At 43.6% G+C, this 23013-nt stretch overlaps 1 protein-coding gene across 2 annotated transcripts in view; it reads left to right on the top strand.

Moving 5' to 3' along the window:
* Positions 1–23013, top strand: part of LOC140206410 (SPARC-related modular calcium-binding protein 1-like) — a 111827-nt gene that overhangs the window by 84521 nt on the left and 4293 nt on the right. Inside the window, exons 5-10 of one of the 2 annotated variants that reach the window (XM_072274777.1) lie at positions 2313–2363; positions 6417–6467; positions 11520–11588; positions 16566–16758; positions 20490–20572; positions 22246–22342. In XM_072274777.1, coding sequence (XP_072130878.1) covers positions 2313–2363; positions 6417–6467; positions 11520–11588; positions 16566–16758; positions 20490–20572; positions 22246–22342 — 544 coding nt within the window. Of the gene's footprint in view, positions 1–2312; positions 2364–6416; positions 6474–11519; positions 11589–16565; positions 16759–20489; positions 20573–22245; positions 22343–23013 lie in introns of both variants that reach the window. The other variant, XM_072274776.1, reaches the window with a different exon arrangement.

Raw genomic sequence — 23013 nt, 5'->3', positions numbered from 1 at the left:
CAGTTGACTTTTTGCTTACAACCTTTTCTCAGGACAGGAAAAGAAGGTGGGGGGGTGGTGGAGGTGGAGCCAGAATAAGAGAGTGGGGGAGGGGAAGGATAACATGCTGGCAGGTGATAGGTGAAGCCAAGTGAGGGGGAAAGTGAGTGGAGGTTGGATGAAGTGATAAACTGGGAGGTGATTGGTGGATAAGATAAAGTCCTGAATCTGATAGGAGAGGAGAGTGGATGATGGGAGAAAGGAAGAGGACCAGAGGGAGGTGATCGGCAGGAGAGGAAAAGAGAAGGGGTTAGAGGGTGTCAGAATGGGGAATGGAAAATGAGGGAAGGGGGAGGGGGAGAAATTGCCAGAAGTTAGAGAAAGCAAAGTTCATACCATCAGGTTGGAGGCTGCCCATAATTAAAGGATTATGTAAATCTGGACGAAACATTTGCATTTATAAGGCTGTAAGATATAGGAGCAGAATTAGGCCATTTGGCCCATTGAGTCTGCTCTGTCATTTCATCATGACGGATACATTTTTTTCTCTCAACCCCAATCTCCTGCCTTCTCCTCATCTCCCTGCATGCCTTGAGCAATGAAGAATCTATCAACTTCTGTCTTAATTATACATACAGATCGGGGTCACTACCTCCCTGTAGCTCCAATCTATCACCTCTTCACTTTCCCTAACAAGCCGCAGGATGGACCTGTGCAGGATCACTTCTACTGTGTCAGTGCAGTACTCCTATCGACAATTGTCAGTGTTGACTTTGTCCTCAGGGTTATGGGGTGGGGGTGGTGGGGGCTTCAGCCACGAACACCTGACTCTAGGAATGGTGGCCTATGAGCCACACCTAGGGTACTGCATGAGTGTGTTACATCCATGTTTCTCACCAGCCCCCACTTCCTTCCCAAGCATAAGTAGCTTGGCAAAAAACATCAAAGTTCCAAGTACATTGATTCTCAAATTATGTCTACTATATACAACCTTGACATTCATCTCCTTACAGACAGCCACAAAACAAAGAAACCCAATAAAGTCCACTAAAAGAAAGACCACCAAACACCCAAATTTGGAGAGAGAAAAAAAAAAGCAAATCATGCAAGTAGCATTCAGAACTGAAGTTTATGAAGCTGGATCCATGGCCGCGAAGCCAGTCGTCACTGCAGCCGACCCAGGAGCCCGTTAGCTGCAGGCCACAGCCTCAGCTCAGTGCAGAGACGAGCAATCCTCGCAGAGCAGCAAGCAGAACCCCAGCCCATCCCTCGGCTCTGGGCCTGACACCCTGACCATTTCGATCTGCCCGGCGCTTAAATTGTCCAGACCCCGGGTCATTCTCGCGCTGGGGCCTGGACCAGGAGTGAGGAACAACCCCAGGTTTGACCAACTTTAAACAGGAGAAATGGATTACTGACTACCAGAGGTGAGGGAAATAACTCGTTAGGAATGGGTCGTTAGACCAGCAACAACCAAGTCCTCGAGCTAACCTGCACAGATCTAATTGTACTTCAGTGATCATTACATTTAGTCTTTAACTTCCCTTTGGACTTGGAGGCAGTTCGGTGCAGCACACTGAGGCAAGCCGAGGCAGCCGACCCATCACTGAGAGTCAGGAAGACCCAAAGTCCGATCGGTTTAACCGCCGGGCCGAATTGGAAAGATCGGGTACAGGCGGAATCGAGGCAGCGAGTGCCAGGCCTCAGAGCCTATCGAAGCAACTGAGACCGATGCTTGGACGTCGAATTAGGTGCCGGGCCAGACTGAAAAGGTGAGGGCCGAGCCGGTTCAGCTCACTGCTCTGCGCTGAACTATGGGTCTCGGACTCTCTTTGTGGTCTTCAGTTCAGAACACTATTTGCCTGCGGTTATTATTTGAATAATTTTTTCTCTCTCTGCCATTGGGGTTTTTAGGGTTTCTTTGTTTTGTGGCTGCCTGTTAGGAGATGAATGTTAGGTTGTATAATGTATATGTACTTTGAACTTTGAACTTTGAACAAAGGAACACCACGGTCACCTCTTTCACTACCATGGACATGTCTCTGACTGTGTTTGTGTTTTTACACAATTGTTTTCATTTGCGCCGTCCTCTCCTCACTGCCCTGCGTAAGTTAAGTACTGTACATTGTCTGTAGCTACGTGCCTGCCTGCAATGCTACTGCAAGCAAGTTTTGATTGTACTTGAACCGCGCTCTACTTTGTCCACAAGACAAGTCCGATGATGAGGAGCCCCTGTACCTGCTGGTCCACTAATCTGGAAATATCAGTGCTTTGAATACTCAGTGTGGTGTACCATCAAATTAGAACTTATCCAGAACTGATTTTTCTTTCAGATTTCACAAAGGATAAAACATCCCAGAGGGCTCGTGACTCCAGCAGAACGGGTAACTTTAAAGCTTTTGGTTATTTTGATTAATTTTACCGCGGTTTGGTTTACCACCCTCCTCCGACCAAAGCAACTTGGCTGACTAACCACCTTAGACCATAAGAAACAGGAGCAGAATTAGGCCATTTGGCCCATCGAGTCTGCTCCGCCATTTCATCATGGCTGATCCATTTCCCTCCCAGCCCCAATCTCCTGCCTTCTCCCCGTATCCCTTCATTCTGGACTAATCAAGAATCTATCAACCTCTGCCTTAAATATACCCAATGACTTGGCCTCTACAGCTGCCTGTGGTGATGAATTCCACCGTTTTGCCACTCACTCGCTAAAGAAATTCCTCCTCATCTCCATTCTAAAAGGCTGTCCCTCTATTTTGAGACTGTGTCCTCTGGTCTTAGACTCCCCCACCACAGAAGACATCCTCTCCTGGAAAAGGTGAGAAATTGAGAGGTGTTAACTGTGAGGAAAACTCTATTTTATTAATGTTGCATCAAACTCCAAGGTTAAAGGGAATTAATGATCCAAATTTCTGTCTGAAACCCACTAAAGGAAATGTTTTTTGGAGTTGGGGATTTTTATTAAATCATCAGAGGCAAATCCAGAGGGCACAGCCTTGGAATAGAAGGACATCCCTTTGAAACAGAGATGAAGAAGAATTTCTTCAGGCAGAGAATAGTGAATCTGTGGAATTTGTTGCCACAGGTGGCTGTGGAGGCCAAGTCATTGGGTGCATTTAAAGCAGAGGTTGATAGGTTCATGATTAGTCAAGGTAATCATGGAAAGAAGACAGGAGTGTTGGGTTCAGAGGGATAATGAATCAGCTGTACTGGAATGGCAGAACAGGCTCGATGGGCTGAATGGCTTAATTCTACTCCTATGTCTTATGATCCTTCAGCAGGACAAGAGTTTGGCACACAATAGATGTGCTGAAGGGTCTCTGCACTGTAGTGCTTCATGACCACGCTTCAGACCAGGTGACAAAAGGTGAAATTAGACTGGCCTGGGATTCCCCTGGCCAAAACGCGATGAGCTGAATCAGAGCCAGGTTTAATATCACAGACACGTCTTGAAATTTGTCTTCGTGGCAGCAGTACAATCCAAATTATAATAATAGAGAAAAAATGTGCATTAAAGTAAATATATAGATATATACACACACACAAAATAGTTACATTAAATAAGTAGTGCAAAAATAAAAATTAAAAAGTAGTGAGGTAGTGTTGATGGGTTCAGTGTCCATTCAGAAATCCAGTGGCAGAGGGGAAGAAGCTGTTCCTGAATCGTTGAGTGTGTGTCTCCAGGCTCCTGTACCTCCTCCCTGATGGTAGCACTGAGAAGAGGGCAAGGCCTGGGTGGTGGGATTTCGTAATGAAGGACGTCATCTTTTTGAGGCATTGCCCTTTGAAGATGCCCTGGATGCTGGGGGGACTAGTGGCCACGATGGAGCTGACTGAGTTCACAACTCTCTGCAGCTTTTTAACCAATCCTGTGCAATAGCCCCCTCCCCTCCTTCACCATACCAGACGGTGATGCAACCAGTTAGAATGCTCTCCATGGTACATCGGGAGAAATCTGTGAGTGGCCTGTGATCGAAGTTCCTGTGATTTCATGTCCGTACAATGCAAATTGATCTGAGGACCGGTTTGAGGATGTTACTGTGGATCCAATACTGAGTGAAAGATCTCAAGTGTCACACAAACCCATATTGCACAGAAACAGGCGCTTTAGCTCAGCTCATCCAACCCAACCCTGATGTCCATCCGAGCTAGCCCAATTTGCCGGGCTTTGGCCCATTACCTTTCTATTCCATGTGGTGGTAGTACATTGCGTTCAACGATGACAGGAAACCTGTGCGGGAGAGTTTTTAAAGTGGGAAAGCCGTTGCATTGGGGGCAGTTCCAATCTCTCGACCTCGGAAGTCGGGGTCCAGTGGCATGAACAAGCGTCACAAACTGGGGTCTTCCTTGGTTGCAGTGGATGACCATGACGTCGTCTGTGCCTCGTCGTGCTCTTCGCTCTCCACAGAGCGTTGCAGTCCCACCTTCCCGGCTGTTGGATCTCTGTTCCATATACTTCTCCATTTATAACACTCTTGTGTGGAAAGCAGTATAAAGGTTATATTTACTTGTTACATGGACGTCAAGATATACAGTGAAATTTGTCATTCGCTGGGGGCTTAGGGCAACGTCGCCATGGTACTGGCACCAACATAACATGCCCACAACATGCTGACCCTTACGATGTGGAAGAAGGCCCACGCGGTCGCGCGGAGAATGTGTAAACTCCTTACAGACAGTGTCGGGAATTGAAATCCCGTTTTTCAAATCAGAATCCGTCAGGGTTTAATATCACCGGTATATGTTGTGAAATTAGTTGTCTGTGCGGCAGCAGTTCAATGCAATACATAATAATAGGAAAAGCATGGATTGCAGTAAGTATATATTTTATATATTAAATAGTTAAATAAGTGGTTCAAAACTAGAAAAAACATTAGTCTGAAGTGGTGTTAATGGGTTCAACATCCATTCAGAAATTGGATAGCAGAGGGGAAGAAGCTGTTCCTGAGTCATTGAGTGTATATCTTTAGGCTCCTGTACCTTTTCCCTGATGGTATCAATGAGAAGAGGGCATGTCCTGGGGTGATAGGGTTCTTAATGATGGATGCCAACTTTTAGAGGCATCACTCCTTGAAGATGTCCTGGATACTACGGAGGCTGGTGCCCATGATGGAACTGACTAAGTTTACAACTCTCTGCAGCTTATTTTGATCCTGTGCAGCGCCACCCCCCCTCCTCATACCAGATGGTGATGCAGTCAGTTAAAATGCTCTCCATGGTACAGCTGTAGAAATTTGTGAGTGTCTTTGGTGACATACCAAATCTCCTCAAACTCTGAACGAAATCTAGCTGCTGTCGTGCCGTCTTTATAGCTGCATCGATATGTTGGGTCCAGGATTGATCCTCAGAGATGTTGGCACGGAGGATCTTGAAATTGCTCGCTCTTTCCACTTCTGATCCTTCGATGAGGACTGGTGTGTGTTCCTTCGTCTTGTCCTTTCTCCAGTCCACTATCAGTTCTTTGGTCTTACTGACATTGAGTGCAAGGTTGTTGTGGTGTCACCACTCGACAAGCTGATATATCTCACTCCTGTACATCCTTTCATCACCATCTGAGATTCGACACACGGCTGTATCATCAGCAAATTTATAGATGGAATTTGAGCTGTGCCCAGCCACCCAGTCATGGGTGTAGAGAGAGAGTAGAGCAGTGGGCTAAGCACATATCCCTGAGGTGCACCAGTGTTGATGCAGAGGTGGAGGTGTTATTTCCAATCTCCACAGATAGTGGTCTTTTGGTTAGGATCAGTTGCAGAGCGAGGTACAGAGGCCCAAGTTCTGGAGCTTTTTGATCAGAACTGTAGGAATGATTGTGTTAAATGCTGAGCTGTAGGAATGATGGTGTTAAATGCTGAGCTGTAGTCGATGAACAGCATCCTGGCGTAGTTATTTGTATTCACAAACAAGAGAAAATATGAAGATGCTGGAAATCTGAGCAGCAGACACAAAATGCTGGAAGAACCCAGCAGACCAGGTGGTATCTAGGCTTGAAACCTCAGCTGTACTCTTTTCCTAGATGCTGCCTGGTCTGCTGAGTTCCTGCAGCGTTTTGTGTGTTGCTAGGTATTGGTATTGTCCAGGTGATCCAAGGCCGCGTGAAGAGCAAACAAGGTTGCATCTGCTGTAGACCCATTATGGCAATAGGCAAATTGCAGTGGGTCCAGGTCCTTGCTGAGAGAGGAGCTAATTCTAGCCATAACCAACCTCCCAAAGATCTTCAAACCACTGACACTATAAAAACGTTGCACTAATGTGCCTCTCTGGTTGTGCATGAGAGGCAGCATCAAAGTCAGATCTGGGCAAGGTTGTCTCATGTCTTGCAAATTGTCCATTCAACACTTTTGTTGCTACTAAGCATCTAATCAATGTGTGGGTAGAATAGATAATACTAACCTCAATAATAGTCCCTTTTCGATTCTTTTCTTTTCTGATCCCAGAACAAGGAGTCAAACTTCAAGCAAACACAAGAACCATGTCTCGCAACAAAGGTAAAGGTACATATCCCTCATTGGTATGTTCTAATTACCTACACTACCTAGTAACTATTTTATACTATTGACTTAACGAATGAAAAGATTGTAGCCAAGAGTGACTAGGGAACGGGATTGAAGTGATCATTATTGGATCTCTGTTTATTTTCTGATCTTTAGGGTACTTCTGGGAGTCAGGAATAATGAGCAGACTTAATTCCAATATTTCTGTTTCTTTTAGAGTGTAAACAAACATACAAATACTAAGCAAATGAAATAAGGATCTGAGAAACAATGCTGAGAGGTGCATGGATGCGTAGACAAAGAAGCCAAGGTGGCACCCCTGAAAAATCCATCACTTTTATAGATAAGAGAAGGGAAATTCCTTCTATAGGTGCAAACTAGTTAACAAGCAACATAATGAAAACAATTACATCACATGGTAATGTGCTAATGAAAAATAAGAAAGCTGATAAACTGTTAGTTTAGCTGCTATACCACTTTCTGCCAGTGAGTGGGGATGAACCATCGCATACTTGGAAAAATGCATGAGTTTGTCAAAAAGCACAAATCTTATAACTTAAAAAAACAGTGGTTTCCAACATCGTCAAGTGAAGATGAGGAGGAGATCTGAGAGAGACTTGGACAATGTTCCACATATTCACAAAAGGCCAAACATAACTAGGCTACCACACACTCAAAATGCCAGCGGATCCCTGTAGATCAGGCAGCATCCATGGAGAAGAACAAACAGTCGATGTTTTGGGCTGAGACCCTTCATCAGGACTAGAAAGGAAGGGTGAAGAAGCCAGAATAAGAAGGGGCACAAGGGTCTCAGCCTGAAGCATCAACTGTTTATTCTGCTTCATAGGTGCTGCCTGATCTGCTAAGTTCCTCCAGCATTTTGTGTGTGATGCTCTGGATTTGCAGTATCTGCAGAATCTCTTGTGTTTTGGGTTCTTTGTAAGTAATGCTCCTTTGTCACTTCCTCAGAGAGGGCAGTTAACTTCTGACTTGTGGTGACTCAGCTAAGATTAGGAATTTCAAGAAGGCAGGAGGCTTGAAGGAGGAGAAATTCAGCCCTGGGACCTGTATATGTTGTATAATCGTCACCCTTAAAATAACTGGGTTTGAAAATCTCCTGGGAATTTATGCTTCTGAAAGAGAAGGAGAATATTGTTTCAGGCAGTAAATCAAGTTTAATCAGTGAGTCTTTGTCAACACAGTTTAATTGAAAGGACTGATCTAAAGGTACCATGTAACTCAGTTGATCAAGACATGCAATCCAACAGAAAAGGTCCAGTTCCAAATCCTTCCAACTTTTGTTTGGATTTTTCCCAAACAGCTGAGACAGTGGATAATCCCAAACAGAAGTCTGGTGATGAGAAGCATAAAGATGTACTTCTGGTCAATAAAAATCCAGGTGAAGTATCTGTGGTTTCTCTGTCAGTGCACTATATGTACAAGTTCGAAGTTCAAAGTAGGTTTATTATTGAAGTACGTATATGTCACCACATACAGCTCTGCGATTCATTTTCTTTCAGGCACACTCAATAAATCCATTATAGAAAAATAACCATAAAATAATCAATGAAAGACAGCACCAACCTTGGGTGTTTAACCAGTGTGCAAAAGACAACAAACTGTGCAAATACAAAAAGAATTAAGTGATTGCTATGCCTTAAGACAAAAGACCATAAGACTTACAGTTCTGTGCAAAAGTCTTAGGCACATATACAGTGCCTATAAAAAATATTCACACCCTCTCCCCACCTTGGAAGTTTTCGTGTTTTATTGTTTAACAACATTGAATCACAGTGGATTTAATTTGGCTTTTTTAACACTTGATTAACAGAAAAGGCTTCATAATGTCAAAGTGAAAACAAATTTCCACAAATTGGTCTAAATTTATTACAATTATTATACACAAAATAATTGATTGCATAAGTATTCACCCCCTTCAAGTCAATATTTAGTAGATGCACCTTTGGCAGCAATTGCAGCCTTGAGTCTGTAGGTCTCCATCAGCTTTGCACATCTGGACACTGCAATTTTTCCTTATTCTTCATTTCAAAACTGCTCAAGCTCTGTCAGATTGCATGGGGATCATGAGTGAACAGCCCTTTTCAATTTCAGACACAAATTCTCAATTGGATTGAGATCGGGACTCTGACTTGGCCACTCCAGGTCATTAACAGTTGTTTTTAAGCTATTCCTGTGTAGCTTTCGCTTTATGCTTGGGGTAACTGTCTTGCTGGAAAACAAATCTTCTTCCAAGTTAGAGTTCTCTTGCAGACTGCATCATGTTTTCCTCCAGGATTTCCCTGTATTTCGCTGTAATCACTTTACCCTCTACCTTCACAAGCCTTTGGCCAGCTGCAGTGAAGCATCCCCACCACATGATGCAGCCACCACCGTGCTTCGTGGTAGGGATGGTGTGTTTTGATGATGTGACGTGTTTGGTTTACGCCAAACATAGCGTTTAGTCTGCTGGGCAAAAGAGTCAATTTTATGATTATGATTATGAGGACACGCAGTCCCCTTTTATTGTCATTTAGTAATGCATGCATTAAGAAATGATAAAAATGTTTTTCCAGAATGATATCACGAAAACACATGACAAACTGACTTAATAACTAACAAAAACCACATAATTATAACATATAGTTACAACAGTGCAAAGCAATACCGTAATTTGATAAGAACAGACCATGGCACAGTAAAAGTCACAGAGTCTCTCGAAAGTCCCATCATCTCACGCAGACGGTGAACCCCCAGCGCCGCCAACTTCCCCATGCAGCATCCCGGAAGCATCCGACCACTGTCCGATTCCGAGTCCGTCCGAAAAACTCCGAGCCTCCGACCACCTATTCGACACCGAGCACCGAGCACCATCTCTGCCGAGCGCTTCGACCCCGCCCCCGGCAACAAGCAATACACAAAGCCGAGGATTTGGGGCCTTCGTCTCCGGAGATTCTCGATCGCACAGTAGCAGCGTCAGCGAAGCGGGCATTTCAGAAGTTACTCCAGATGTTCCTCTGCGCTTCTCACGGCTGTCCCCATCAAATCCAGATTGTGTATGGCACCCCTAGTTACACGTATCGATATTCATTCGGAACGGCCGCGTGCGCTGTGTCATGCCGCCATCTTCTCCTCCCTCCTGGTTTTTGGTTTCAGCAGGCCATAGAACCTTCTTCTAGTTGACTTTGGATCCTCCCCACATGCCTTCTGGCAAACTCTAGCCAAGATTTCATGGGAGTTTTTTTCAATATTGGCTTTCCCTTTGCCACTCTCCCATAAAGCTGTGACTGGTGAAGCACATGGGGAACAGTTGTTGTCTGTGCAGTCTCTCCCATCTCAGCCACTGAAGCTTGTAACTCCTCCAAAGTTGTCATGGGTCTCTTGGTGGCCTCCATCACTAGTCCCCTTCTTGCATGGTCACTCAGTTTTTGAGGACAGCCTGGTCTAGGCAGATTTACAGCTGTGCCATATTCTTTGTATTTCTTGATAATTGACCTAACAGTACTCCAAAGGACATTCAGCCACTTGGAAATTTTCTTGTATCCATCTCCTGACTTGTGCTTTTCAATAACCTTTTAGCAAAGTTGCTTGGAGTGTTCTTTTGTCTTCATGGTGTAGTTTTTGCCAGGATACTGACTCACCAGCAGTTGGACCCTCCAGATACAGGTGTATTTTTACTACAATCAATTGAAACACCTTGACTGCACATGGATCTCCAATTAACTAATTATGTGACTTCTGAAAGCAATTGGCTGCACCAGTGATGATTTGGTGTGTCATATTAAAGGGGGCAAATACTTAAGAATCAATTATTTTGTGTTTTTTATTTGTAATTTATTTAGATCACTTTGTAGAGATCTGTTTTCACTTTAACACAAAATAATCTTTTCCTGTTGATCAGTGTCAAAAAAGCCAAATTAAATCCACTGTGATTCAATGTTGTAAAACAATAAAACACGAAAACCTCACGTGCATGTGAATACCTTTTATAGGTACTGTGTGTAGGTTGGGTGTGTAAGATTTTTGCACAGTACCGTATTTGTCAACGTGGAGTGCAAAGTGAGTGTGTAAATCTGGTGGGAGAAAAGGATGTTGTGAATGGCAAGGATAGAGCACCGCAGGAGTGGTGTGGGACAGGTCGCGGAGAAAGATTGTCAGAGGTGGCGGGTGGTACAGTTGTGGACATACCAAAACCTCAAACACCAGGTAAGGTCATTTGATTACAAGCAATTGGTTTATTGATCACTGCAGAATGTCTCTCTGGTGCTTCCCGCCTCCTCCCATCTCCCTTCCCCTTTTCCCAACCATGAATCTCCCCTCCCTGCCCCCTTCCCACTCTCAGTTCACAATAGAGACCCATGTCAGGATCAAGTTTATCATCACTCGCAAATGTCATGATTTTTTTGCCACAGCAATGCAGTGCAATACATAAACTTACTACAGTATGGTACAGAGGTCTTAGGCACCCTAGCGCGCTCTCTCTCTCTCTCTCTCTCTCTCGCTCTCTCTCTCCCCCTCCCTCTCTCCCCTCTCTCTTATATATATACTTTTATATATATATATTTATTATACTTCTCAACCCTATTTTCCTACCTTCTCCCTGTAACCTTTGACACCCTTAACAATCAAGAACCTATCAACCTCTGCTTTAAATCTACCCAAAGGCTTATTCTCCGCAGCTGTCCGTGGCGATGAATTCCACAGATTCACCACACTCTGGCTGAAGAAATTCCTCCTAATCCTTTGTATATCCAGTCTTTGTATGCTGGAGGAACTCAGTGGGTCAGGCACTGAGGAAAATGAACAGTCATTATTTTTTGGGTTGAGAGGGAAAATAAATTTGCTATAATTCGACTGGCAGAGGTAACACGGTGCACCAAATTGCCTAATTCGACTCCAATGTCCTATAGTCCATTTACGTTAATTTTGAAACTAGTTCATCTGAGAAGAGGAGCACAGATGAGAACTCCGATTTACACAGAATGGGTGTGAAAAAGAGCAAGCGGCATAAAACCCTCACATGTTTAATACTTTGCATTTGTCTTGTAGAACTGTCGTACCCAGCCCCGTGGTTCCTATTCATCAGAGATGCCAAGTCAAACCGCAGCTCGAAGCTCGGTAAGTAGGAGCGACTCCATTCGATACAAACCACCATTAACATCACTGGGCAACAAATTCTTCCTAAAGTGTTGCTTCCTTAGAAATAGACCACTTGAAGCTAAACACAAGTATAATTTCAGACTACTTGTATCACGGAGGAATTTGGAGAAACAAGAAATTAACGTTTATTGAATATAATGCATTTAATTGTATAATGGAATTGACACTTTGCAATAGTTCAACTAAGTTAGAAATGTTCTGTTGATGATTCTCATTTGTACTCAGTGTCTGAGGCTTCTCCCTAAGTGTCCAACAATAATCAGCCAGCACTGATGGATTCCAGTTGCCAAAATCCTGTTTCTCCATGACCGCAATGTCTTGGTGAAACCTTTCACCACGGTCATCACTGACAGCGCCAAGATTTGCAAGGAAAAAGTCTAAGTGGAAATACAGAAAATGAATCTTTAGTGATATATTGTACTTAGTGGTTTTGTATATTTGAAGCATTTGCCAACCAGCTGCATGTAGTTTGGTGCTCTGTAGTTGCCAAGAAAATTTTCATCTTCATCCTTGAATGTCTTCCATGTGATTTTCTCCAGTCCCACTATAAGTTCTTTGAATTGCTTGTCTTTGATGACCTGTTTGATTTATGGATGAACAAAAATACCTTCCTTAATCTTGGCATCAGCTATTATGAATTGAAATAACAAATATATGTGATTTTAAAAAATAGTGACTGATCGTTCCAATATTTTTATTATTAATTTTACATAAAACAATACAGAGAAAAAAATATATCAATACATTATACTAAATTGCATATAAAGACTCCTTACCCTATATTCATACAGATTAATTAAGTTGTAACATTGAAATAGAGTAATTTTATTGTATAAAAATATCTAACCCACTACCAAGACCGAAGCTGATTAGTAAAGAAGAAAAGGGAAAAAAATTATTAGTCATCATCTGTGCTTTAACAGCAATTCAAAGGTTTTGAAAATAATTCAAAAAAGGTCCCCACGATGTTTGAAAGTCTTGGCTAGATTCAGAGATTGAACATCGAATCTTCACTAAATTTAAACATGATATCACATCATGTAACCATTGAGCATGGATAAGAGGGACCGCATCTTTCCATTTAAGCAAGAGCGTCCTTCTGGCCATAAGAGAAATAAAAGCCAAAGTGCAAGTCAGATGCCTCCAAAATAATATCCTTTCCTCCAACAATACCAAATAAAGCGGTGAAAGGATTAGGCTTAAAGTTTACTTTGAAAAGTATCGAGAAAATTTGAAATACTTCTTTCCAATATTTTCCAAGACTCGGGCATGTCCAAAACACGTGAATGAGTGAAGCTTCTCCATTATTACATTTATCACAATATGGAGATATATCTAAATAAAAATGAGACAACTTATTAATGTAGGAGAGAGTGGCGGGCACATAATGATGAAGTGTTAACCAATTTAAAAATTTGATTCCAAGTTTCCTCAGAAGTTGAGGTCTGTAAATCTTGTTCCCAAAGATTTTTAATTTTATCTAAAGGAACACTTCTCATTCCCAACAGCATATTATAAATATCAGATATAGATCCATTATAAAGAGGTTTCTAATTAAAAATTACATCTAGTAGATTCTTATCAGGACTTTTAGGAAATGTACTTATTTGAGACCGTAAAAAATCCCTTATTTGTAGGTATCGAAAAAAATGAGTTTTGGGTGAACTATATTTAGTTGACAGTTGTTCAAACGAAAAGAGACTTCCCTCTACAAACAAGTCCTGAAAGCAACATTGTATCATTTCTTACTGCATGTATTACTAAATGACAATAAAAGAGGACTGCGTGTCCTCATAATCTAATCTAATACCTAATTTATATATCTTTTTCAGGAATTGCCTGTTTTTATTCCTAAATCTTTTTTTGATTCTCTTGACTCTATTATATCTTCTTATATATGGAAGAATAAGCATTCTAGATTAAATAAAATTCATCTTCAGAAAGATAAAAAGAATGGAGGATTAGCCTTACCAAACTTCAAATTTTATTATTGGGCAGTTAATATAAGAAATCTTACATTTTGGTTATATTACATCAATCGCGAGGATTGCCCGATGTGGGATTTTTTTTAGATGCTAACTCTGTTAATAAATTTTCTATTATTTCTCTTCTTGGATCCTCACTTCCTTTGTCTCTGAGTAAGTTAATTGATAATCTGGTAGTCAAACACACTATGAGAATTTGGATACAATTGCGAAAATGCTTTGGCTTATTGAGGTTTTCTCTTTCGAGTCCCAGTTTTTCTAATTATTTTTTAAACCCTCTATGATTGATGTGGCTTTTAAAGAATGGGATAGGTTAAATAGTGACTGAGCAAGAAACTTCATTGTGACTTTCATGATCAGCAGCCCAAAATCCATAGGATACACCCTAAAGTATTCAGGAAGCAAAATCTTTGTTGTCCAGTGTTATGTGCTAGAATGTTCGATGGTTGGAAGTGATCCTATTGAATGGGACCATGTAGCTGCTTTTTCCAGTGCTGTGCAGTGGCCCCTCCATATCAATGATGATGCAACCAGTTAGAATGCTCTTCACAGTGCTTTTGCAGAAGCTTTTGAGTGTTTTACTTGACTAACCAAATCTCCTTAAATATAGATGCTGTCATGCCTTCTTTCTAATTCCATCCATATGCATGTCGCCTTTTTGAGGCATCGTCCAGATCCCATGATATGAAATATATTAACAACCTTTTGAAGATCTCGAAAGTGAAGAGGACAGTGCCTAGGATGAAGCTGGCTGAACTTAACAACTTTCTGCCGCTATTTCTGATCCGTAGCTAGATGATCTGTTTTTTCTTAACTGTGTTCTGATCCTTGCCTGGAAATGAATGAATTAACATTTGGTGGGGCTATTAAGTTGAGGTTGGTATTTCCCAAGTGATCGATGCACCAGACTCAGGTTCCCTGTCGCTTATTATCTGATTCCTTTGTGACATCATCAAACTGACATCCATGAACACATGTCCCTGAAAATAAAGTTACCTCCTAGTTTAAGGCATCTTGTAAGTTAGCTTGTTGGCAAATGAGAACCTTCTGAAGCAGTCGACATCATTATCACCATCATTATGTGCCATGTCACGTGGCATGCAAAAAAAGGCAAGTTATGCATATAGTTAAAAAAAAGTTTGAAAAGATGAGTTGTAGAGTTCCTGAAAGTGAGTCTATAGATTGTAAAATCAGTTCAGAGTTGAGGTGAGTGAAGTTATCCACACTGGTTCAGGAGCCTGATGGTTGTGGGGTAATAACTGTTCCTGAACCTGGTGGTGTGGGACCTGAGGCTCATTGTGGTGAGTGAAGTTATCCACACTGGTTCAGGAGCCTGATGGTTGTGGGGTAATAACTGTTCCTGAACCTGGTGGTGTGGGACCTAAGGTTTCTGTACCACCTGCCTGATGATAGTAGTGAGAAAAGAGCATGGACTGGATGGTAGTAGCTCTTGATGGAAGCTGCTTTCTCGTGGGCAATCTGACTCTTTGGTTGTAGTCATCATAATGTGCTGTGTCGTACAATGTGGGCAATCATGGTCTTGACTGTGATTGTTCTTGGCAACATTTTCTACAGAAGTGGTTTGCCATTGCCTTCCTCTGGGAAGTGTCTATACAAGATAGGTGACCCCAGCCACTATCAATACCCTTCAGAGATTGTTTGCCTGGCATCAATGGTCACGTAACCAGGACTTGGTGATATCTACCAGCTGCTCACATGACCATCCACCATCTGCTCCCATGGCCTCACGTAACCCTGATCTGGGGTTTGGGGGGCTAAGCAATTGCTGCACCTTGCCCAAGGGTGACCTGCAGGCCAGTGGAGGGAAGGAGCGTCGTTTTACCACCCCACCACCTCTTGAAAACAGTGGACACAAGCAATTACAGATGCTGACATCTGGAGCATCAGCTGGAGGAACTTGCAGTTTAGGAGGAGTCTGTGGGAGGGGTGAAGGAGTAAGAATTGTCACTGTTTTGGATTGAGACCCTGCAAGGCTTTAAGCCAGAACGTTAACTTCTGAGCCCCCTCCCCGCAAGTACATCGATTTTCCCTACCCCTGCAGATGCTGCTCAACCTGCTAAGTTCCTGTAATAGATTACTTGCTGCTTTCAGAAAAGGTTTCAGCCCGAGGGACGAGGGGATGACGGGTACGCTCCACTCTACATTAACCCGGAGACATAGTGGAGAGAGTGTCCCATTTCAGGTTTCTGGGAATACATATCTCAGAAGACCTTACATGGTCCACTAACACCACAACAATAGTTAAGAAAGCACAGCAACACTTGTTTTTCCTCAGGACGCTGAAGAAAGCTGGTCTACCTGAACAGATGCTGCTGACCTTTCACCGCTGCACCATAGAGAGCATCTTAACATACTGCATCTCTGTGTGGTGTCTCAGCTGTACAGCAGCTGATAGGAAAGCACTTCAGTGGGTCGCCTCTAGCGCACAGAAGATCATCGGGACACAGCTCCCAGCCCTGGAGGACACCTACAGCTCTCGCTGCCTAAGGAGAGCTACAGGCAACTGAAAGGACAATACACACCCATGCAATCATCTGTTTGAACTTCTTCCATCTGGCAGACGTTATCAGATTTTCTATGCCCGCACTTCCAGACTGAAAAATAGCTTTTTCCCCGGAGCTATAATTGCACTGAACCAATCGATTAAGTATCATCCGTAAAATTTGTTATATTGCTACTTTAATAGTGGTTTTATGGCCGTTATGCTTCTGAGTTTCGCTTTTGTACTGCTGGACATTGCTTGTACTGGCTGGTTACTTGATTTTATTTATTTTATTTGTTGTTTTATAGGAGTGAGTACGAGAGTTGTAAACTCATTTTCGCTGTATTGGTGCATGACAAGTTGTGCTATGCAATGACAATAAAGATATGTCATTTCATTTCATTAATGCCGGATGGCCTTTTCATGTATTTTCTGTCCCGTTGTTAGACCAGCCAGTGTCTTGTGAACAGGAGCGCCGAGCTGCCATTGAAGAGGCTAAGCTGCATCAGTACGAGGGAGCCTTCGTCCCGCAGTGCAGCACTGGTGGTCGCTACAAGCAGGTGCAGTGCCACCAGGCCACTGGGTACTGCTGGTGCGTTCAAGTCGATTCAGGCCACCCGATCCAAGGCACAACCGCCCGGTGAGTTGGAGTCATCAAGCACAGAAGCAGGCCCTTTGGCCCGTCTCGTCCATGCTGAACCAGTCTCATCACCCTGCACCTGGACCGTACCCCTCCAACCCCTCCCATACACGTACTTACCCAAATTTCTCTTCAAAGTTGAAATCAAACCCACATCTACCACTTTCACAGGCAGCTCGTTCCGCACTCTCACCTCCCTCTGAGTGAAAAAGATCTCTCTCAAGTTCCCCTTAAATATTTCACCTTTCACCCTAAACCAGGGGTCCATGGACCGCTTGGTTAATGCTAGAGGTCCGAGGCATAAGAAAAGATTTAAGAGCTCCTCCCCTAAACCTTTGACCTCTGGTTCTAGACTTACCCAATCTCAGTGGAGAAAGCCTGCTTTCATTTGCTCTATCTGTACCCCTCATAATTTTGTATACGTCTATTAAATCAAATCTCCCCTTAGTCTCCTATGCTCCAGGGAATGAAGTTCTAACCTACTCAACTTTTCCTTATATTGGGGCAGCACAGTGGTGTATTGATAGCACAGCACCTTTTCGTACCAGCAGCCCCTGTTCAATTGCTGCAGCTGCCTGCAAGGAGTCTGTACGTTCTCCCCGTGACCGTGTGGGTTTCCTCCGGGTGCTCCGGTTTCCTCCCACAGTCCAAAGATGTACCAGTTGGTAGGCTAGTTGGTCATTGGAAATAGTCCCATGATTAGACCAGGATTAAATCAGGGATTGAAGAGCTGGAAGGGCCTATTCCACACTGTCTCAATAAATAAATAGATAGCCCAGGTCCTCAAGTCCTGGCAACATCTTCGTAAATATTCTCTGCACTCTTTCAACTCATTGACATCTTTCCTGTAGGTAGGTGACCAGAGCTCCACACAAAACTCCAAGTTTGGCCTCACCAACATCACGTACAGTTTCAACGTAACATCTTCACTCTTGGTCCTCAGTACTTTGATTAATGAAGCACAGCAGATGATGAGGAAGAGCTTGAATGGGTTGCATGTTTTTATCTATTTATTGAGATACTCCGCAGAATAGGCCCCTCTGGCCCTCCAAGACACACCACCACTCAACAATTTAACTCTATCCTAATCCTGGGACCATTTACAATGAGCAATTAACCTATTAACTCGTACGTCTTTGGCCTGTGGGAGGAAACCAGAGCACCCGGAGGAAATCCACATGATCACAGAGAGAACGTACAAGCTCCTTACAGGCAGTGTCAGGAATTGAGCCGCGGTCACCAGCCCTGCAAAGTGTTGTGCTAACGCTACCTTGCTGTCCTTTGAAATTGAACAGACATCGTTTTGAAACTAAGGTTGCATTAACTACATTGCCGGGTAAATCATTTGGGCAGCAACTCTTCGTGGTTTGTCAGAGACAAAATCTTTGCCAGGAGATGATGTGTTTTTTGTCAGGGGGAAAAGGAAGTGCAGTGTGAGTTTAAAAAGATAAACATCTGAGAGCAGAGGAAATGCAATTCCTCCAAATATTCATAAATTGTCATTGGTTGGGTGAATTCTCATGCAGGTTGTGTGGAAAGCCAAATTTTCCTTTGGATGTATAGATTTTCTCCCCATTCTTCATGGGTCATGGTGTGACAGCCATTGAGTAATCCAGTAATCCAGGCTTTCTTTCAGACTTTACTAAGTACCTATGTCTTTTGATCAAATTTTCAGGCATTCTGTGGCAGAGTCACATAACTCTTTACATAGAACATAAAGCATTACAGCCCAGGGACAGGCCCCTTCGCCACAATGTTGTGCCGAGCCAGCTTAAAACAAACCCTCAAAAACTAATCCCTCCTACCTACACCGTGTCCATATCCCTCCATCTTCCTTACATCCATGTGCCTATCCAAATGTCTCTTAAAAGCCTCTAATGTATTTGCCTCTATCACCATACCAGGCATCCACCACTCTCTGAGTAAAAAACTTACCCCTCACATCCCCCTTGAACCTACCCCCTCTCACCTTCAATGCATGCCCTCTGGTATTAGACATTTCAACCCTGGGAAATAGATACTCTCTGTCCACTCGATCTATGCCTCTCATAATCTTATAAGCCTCTATCAGATCTCCCCTCAGCCTCCGAAACTCCAGAGGAAAAAACCCACGTTTGTCCAGCCTGTCATGATAGCACATGCCCTCCAAATCAGGCAGCATCCTGGTAAACCCCTTCTGCACCCTCTCCAAAGCCTCAACATCCTTCCTATAGTGGGGTGACCAGAACAGTAATCAATAATCCAGATGTGGCCTAACCAGAATTTTATAAAGTTGCAACATAATCTCTTGACTTTTGAACTCAATAGTGCCGACGATTGAGGCTTCAATTCCCGCTGCTGTCTGTAAAAAGTTTGTACGTTCTCCCCATGACCACTAGATGCTCTGGTTCTGGTTAACAATGCACAGGATAGGGTTAGTAAGTCGTGCGTATGCTGTGTTGGTGCCAGAAGCATGGGGTCACTGCAGGCTGTCCCCAGCACGTCCTCGTATTGTGTTGGAGCAGAATTTAGAACATTTGACCCATCGAGTCTGCTCCACCTTTTCATCATGGCTGATCTATTTTCCCCCTCAGTCTTCTCCCTGTACCCCTTCACGGCCCGACTAATCAGCAATCTATCAACCTCTGCCTTAAATATACCCAATGTCTTGGTCTCCACAGATTCACCACTTTCTGGTGAAAGAAATCCCTCCTCATCTTTGTTCTAAAAGGACATCCCTCCATTCTGAGGATGTCCCTCCATTCTGACGACGTCCCTCCATTCTGAGGCTGTGCCCTCTGGTCCTAGACTCCCCCACCATGGGAAACATCCTCTCCACATCTTGAGTCCCTTCAACATTTGATACGTTTCAATGAAGTCATCCCTCATTCATTTGAATTCCATGAATATTGTATTATAACATCTAAATTTCTTTGGAGACTGGGATTGCTTGTCCCCATTGGCGATTGTGGGAGCTGAAGGTAACAAGAATTAGTGACAGAGTGGGAAATAGGCATTGATTTGATTAGCAGCATCTCTAGAATCTCCTGTCAAAATCAGAATCAGGTTTAACATCACTGACATATGTCATGAAGTTTGTTGTCATTGTGGCAGCAGTACAATGCAATACAGAATAATAGCAGAAAAATAGTTAAATTAAATAATAATGCAAAAACAGAAATTTAAAAAGTAGTGAGGTAATGTTCACGGGTTCAATGTTCACTCAGAAATCTGATGGCAGAGGAGAAGAAGCTGTTCCTGAATCACTGAGTGTGTGTCTTCAGGCTCCTGTACCTCCTCCCTGATGGTAGCAATGAGGAGAGGGCATGTCCTGGGTGATGGGGGCCTTTAATGATGGATGCCGCCTTTTTGGGGCATCGCTTTTTGAAGGTGTCCTGGATACTATGGAGGCTAGTGCCTGTGATGGAGCTAACTGAGTTTACAACTCTCTGCAGCCTATTTCGATCCTGTGCAGTGGCCCCCACACCCCCAGCAGACAGTGATGAAGCCAGTTAGAATGTTCTCTAATCTGTAGAAGTTTGTGAGTGTCGTTTGTGACATACCAAATCTCCTCAAACTCCTCATGAAATACAGCTGTTGTTGTGCTGCTTTTGTACAGCATCGATATGTTGGGCCCTGGATAGTGCGTCAGAGATGTTGACTCCCAGGAACTTGAAATTGCTCGTCCTTCCCCTTCTGATCCCGCAGTGAGGACTGGTGTGTGTTTTCACCTTTTACCGTTGCCTCTGCAGGAATCAGACTCCTGACTGCGGGAGCGGTGCAAAGTCCAAAGTCTCCGAGATGGCCCCCCTCTTCAGGGACAGGAAGCTGCAAGGTGAGTGATTGGAAGGACATAGAAGGCGTGCAGATAGGTGTGAGGATGCTACTGGAAACAGAGGAGTCTATATATCAGGAGAGAATGAAAAGACAAGTCTCCTTCCTGTTTAGAAACAGAAAGTGAGGCGTGGAACTCAGAAGTCTATAATAATCATGAAGGTCTATATAACCTACCTATCGCCTCCCAGCTTCTGACTTTATCCCCTCCTACCTACCTTCCCCCTCACCTATCACTTTCTTATTCTTGCTTCTGCTCCCTTACGTTCCAGTCCTGAAGAAGAGTCTCAGCCCAAAATGTTGGCTGTTAATTAGAGTCATAGAAAAGCACAGCACCGAAACAGGCCCTTCAGCCCATCTAGTCCATGCTGAATCGTTTAAATTGCCTATCCCACTGACCTGCACTGGGACCATAGCCCTCCATATCCCTACCGTCCGTGTACCCATCCAAACTTTACTTCAACGTTGAAATCGAGCTTGCGTGCACCTCCTGCACTGGCAGCTCGTTCCACATTCTCATTGTCCTCCCAGTGAAGAAGATCCCCCTCATATTCCACTTAAACTTTTCACCTTTCACCCTTAACCCATGACCTCTGGTTGTAGTCTCACCCAACCTCAGTGGAAAAAGCCTGCTTGCATTTACCCTCTCTATACCCCTCATAATTTTGTATTTCTCTATCAAATCTCCCCTCAATCTTCTACATTCTAAGGAATAAAGTCCTAACCTGTTCAACCTTTCCTTATAACTCAGGTCCTCCAGACCTGGCAACATCCTTCTAAATTTTCTCTGTACTCTTTCAACCTTATTTACATCTTTCCAATAGGTAGGTGACAAAAACTGCACACAATACTCCAAATGAGGCCACACCAATGCCTTATACAACTTCGACATAATGTCCCACTTCATGTACTGAATACTTTGATTTATAAGGCCAACGTGCCAAATGTTTTCTTTATGACCCTATCTACTTGTGATGCCATTTTCAACAAATTATGGACCTGTATTCCCAGATCGCTTTCAGGGCCCTACCGTTCGCTGTGTAAGACCTATCCTGGTTGGTCCTACCGATGTGCAACACCTCACACTTGGTTGCAATAAGTTCTAGCTTCCATTTTTCAGCTCATTTTTCCAGCAGGTTCATTTCCCACTGTAAACCATGATAGCCTTTGTCCTCTATACCCCTAATCTTGGTGTTATCTGCAAATTTTTTGATCCAGTTAACTGCATTATTATCTAGATTGTTGATGTAAATGACATCGACAATGGACCCAGCGCCGGTCCCTGCGGCACTCCACTCACCACAAGCCTCCCGTCAGAGACGCAACCACCTACTACCACCCTCTGGCTTCTCCCACAAATTCCTCTCCATAGACGCTGCCTGACCTGCTGAGTCCCTCCAGCATTTTGTGTTTTGCTCTGGATTTCCAGCATCCGCAGAATCTCTGGTGTTTCTGATGTAAAAGTCATGCCAGTTCTCTATTGCCTGGTACATTGGGCAACAGTCGTTTCTCAGCCAGCACCACAAGGCTGATGAACTGGCATTCACCTCACTTGCTGTTTATTGGATCTAATGGTCTGCTTTAAGACCGTCTGCCTTCACCTCGGACCATCTGAGAGAGTCTTAAAGCTGATTGTTGTGACCTGCTAATGTCTGTCATGTCATGTGTCTCCAGGTTGCCCTGGTGGAAAGAAGACAGAGTTTGTAACAGGATTGTTGAAGTCTCTCATTATGGATATGGCCCAGGCTAGCTCACTCCTAACATGGAGAAGGTATTTATCTCTCCCTCCCCACCCTTCCTTCCTCCTACCCATGCACATACAGTCCTCAAACCCCAGGATAGGCCGCCCGCGGCTTCCAGCTTCTGTGGGCTTGAGGACTTGCACAGATCAGGCCTTCATTGTTGGCCCAGGGTAGACCATCTTTACCCTTCGATGATGGCCCAGGGTAGACCATCTTTACCCTTCGATGATGGCCCAGGACAGACCATCTTCACCCTTCAATGTTGGCCCAAGACAGACCATCTTCACCCTTCAATGTTGGTCCAGGATAGGTTTTATTCCTTGAAAAGTAGGAGGGTGAGGAATGACCTTGTAGAATTATATTTTTAAATGAGCGGTATAGATAAGGGGGATAATATTTTTTTCCCGAGGGTGGTAGAGTACTAAGTGAGGGAGTACTAAAAGTTTTAGAAGGGACAACTTTTCATGCAGAGATGTTGGGAATATGGAACAAGGTGCTAGAGGAAACGGTTGAGGGAGATACAATCGTATCGTTTAAAAAGCACTCAGAAAGGCACATGAAGGGGAGCGGCTTGGAGGAATATGGTCTGAACTCAGAAAATTGTAACTCGCTAGCTGGTCACCAGGGTTAGCATGAACTGGATGGGTGGAAGGGCCTGTATTCCTCTATGACTCTGACCCCATTATCTATAGGTGAGATA

The sequence above is a fragment of the Mobula birostris genome, chromosome 12 (genome assembly GCF_030028105.1).
Source record: "Mobula birostris isolate sMobBir1 chromosome 12, sMobBir1.hap1, whole genome shotgun sequence".
Lineage (NCBI taxonomy): Eukaryota > Metazoa > Chordata > Chondrichthyes > Myliobatiformes > Myliobatidae > Mobula > Mobula birostris.
The sequence above is the reverse complement of the archived record's forward strand: the minus strand, read 5'-3'. Positions and strand labels throughout refer to the sequence as shown.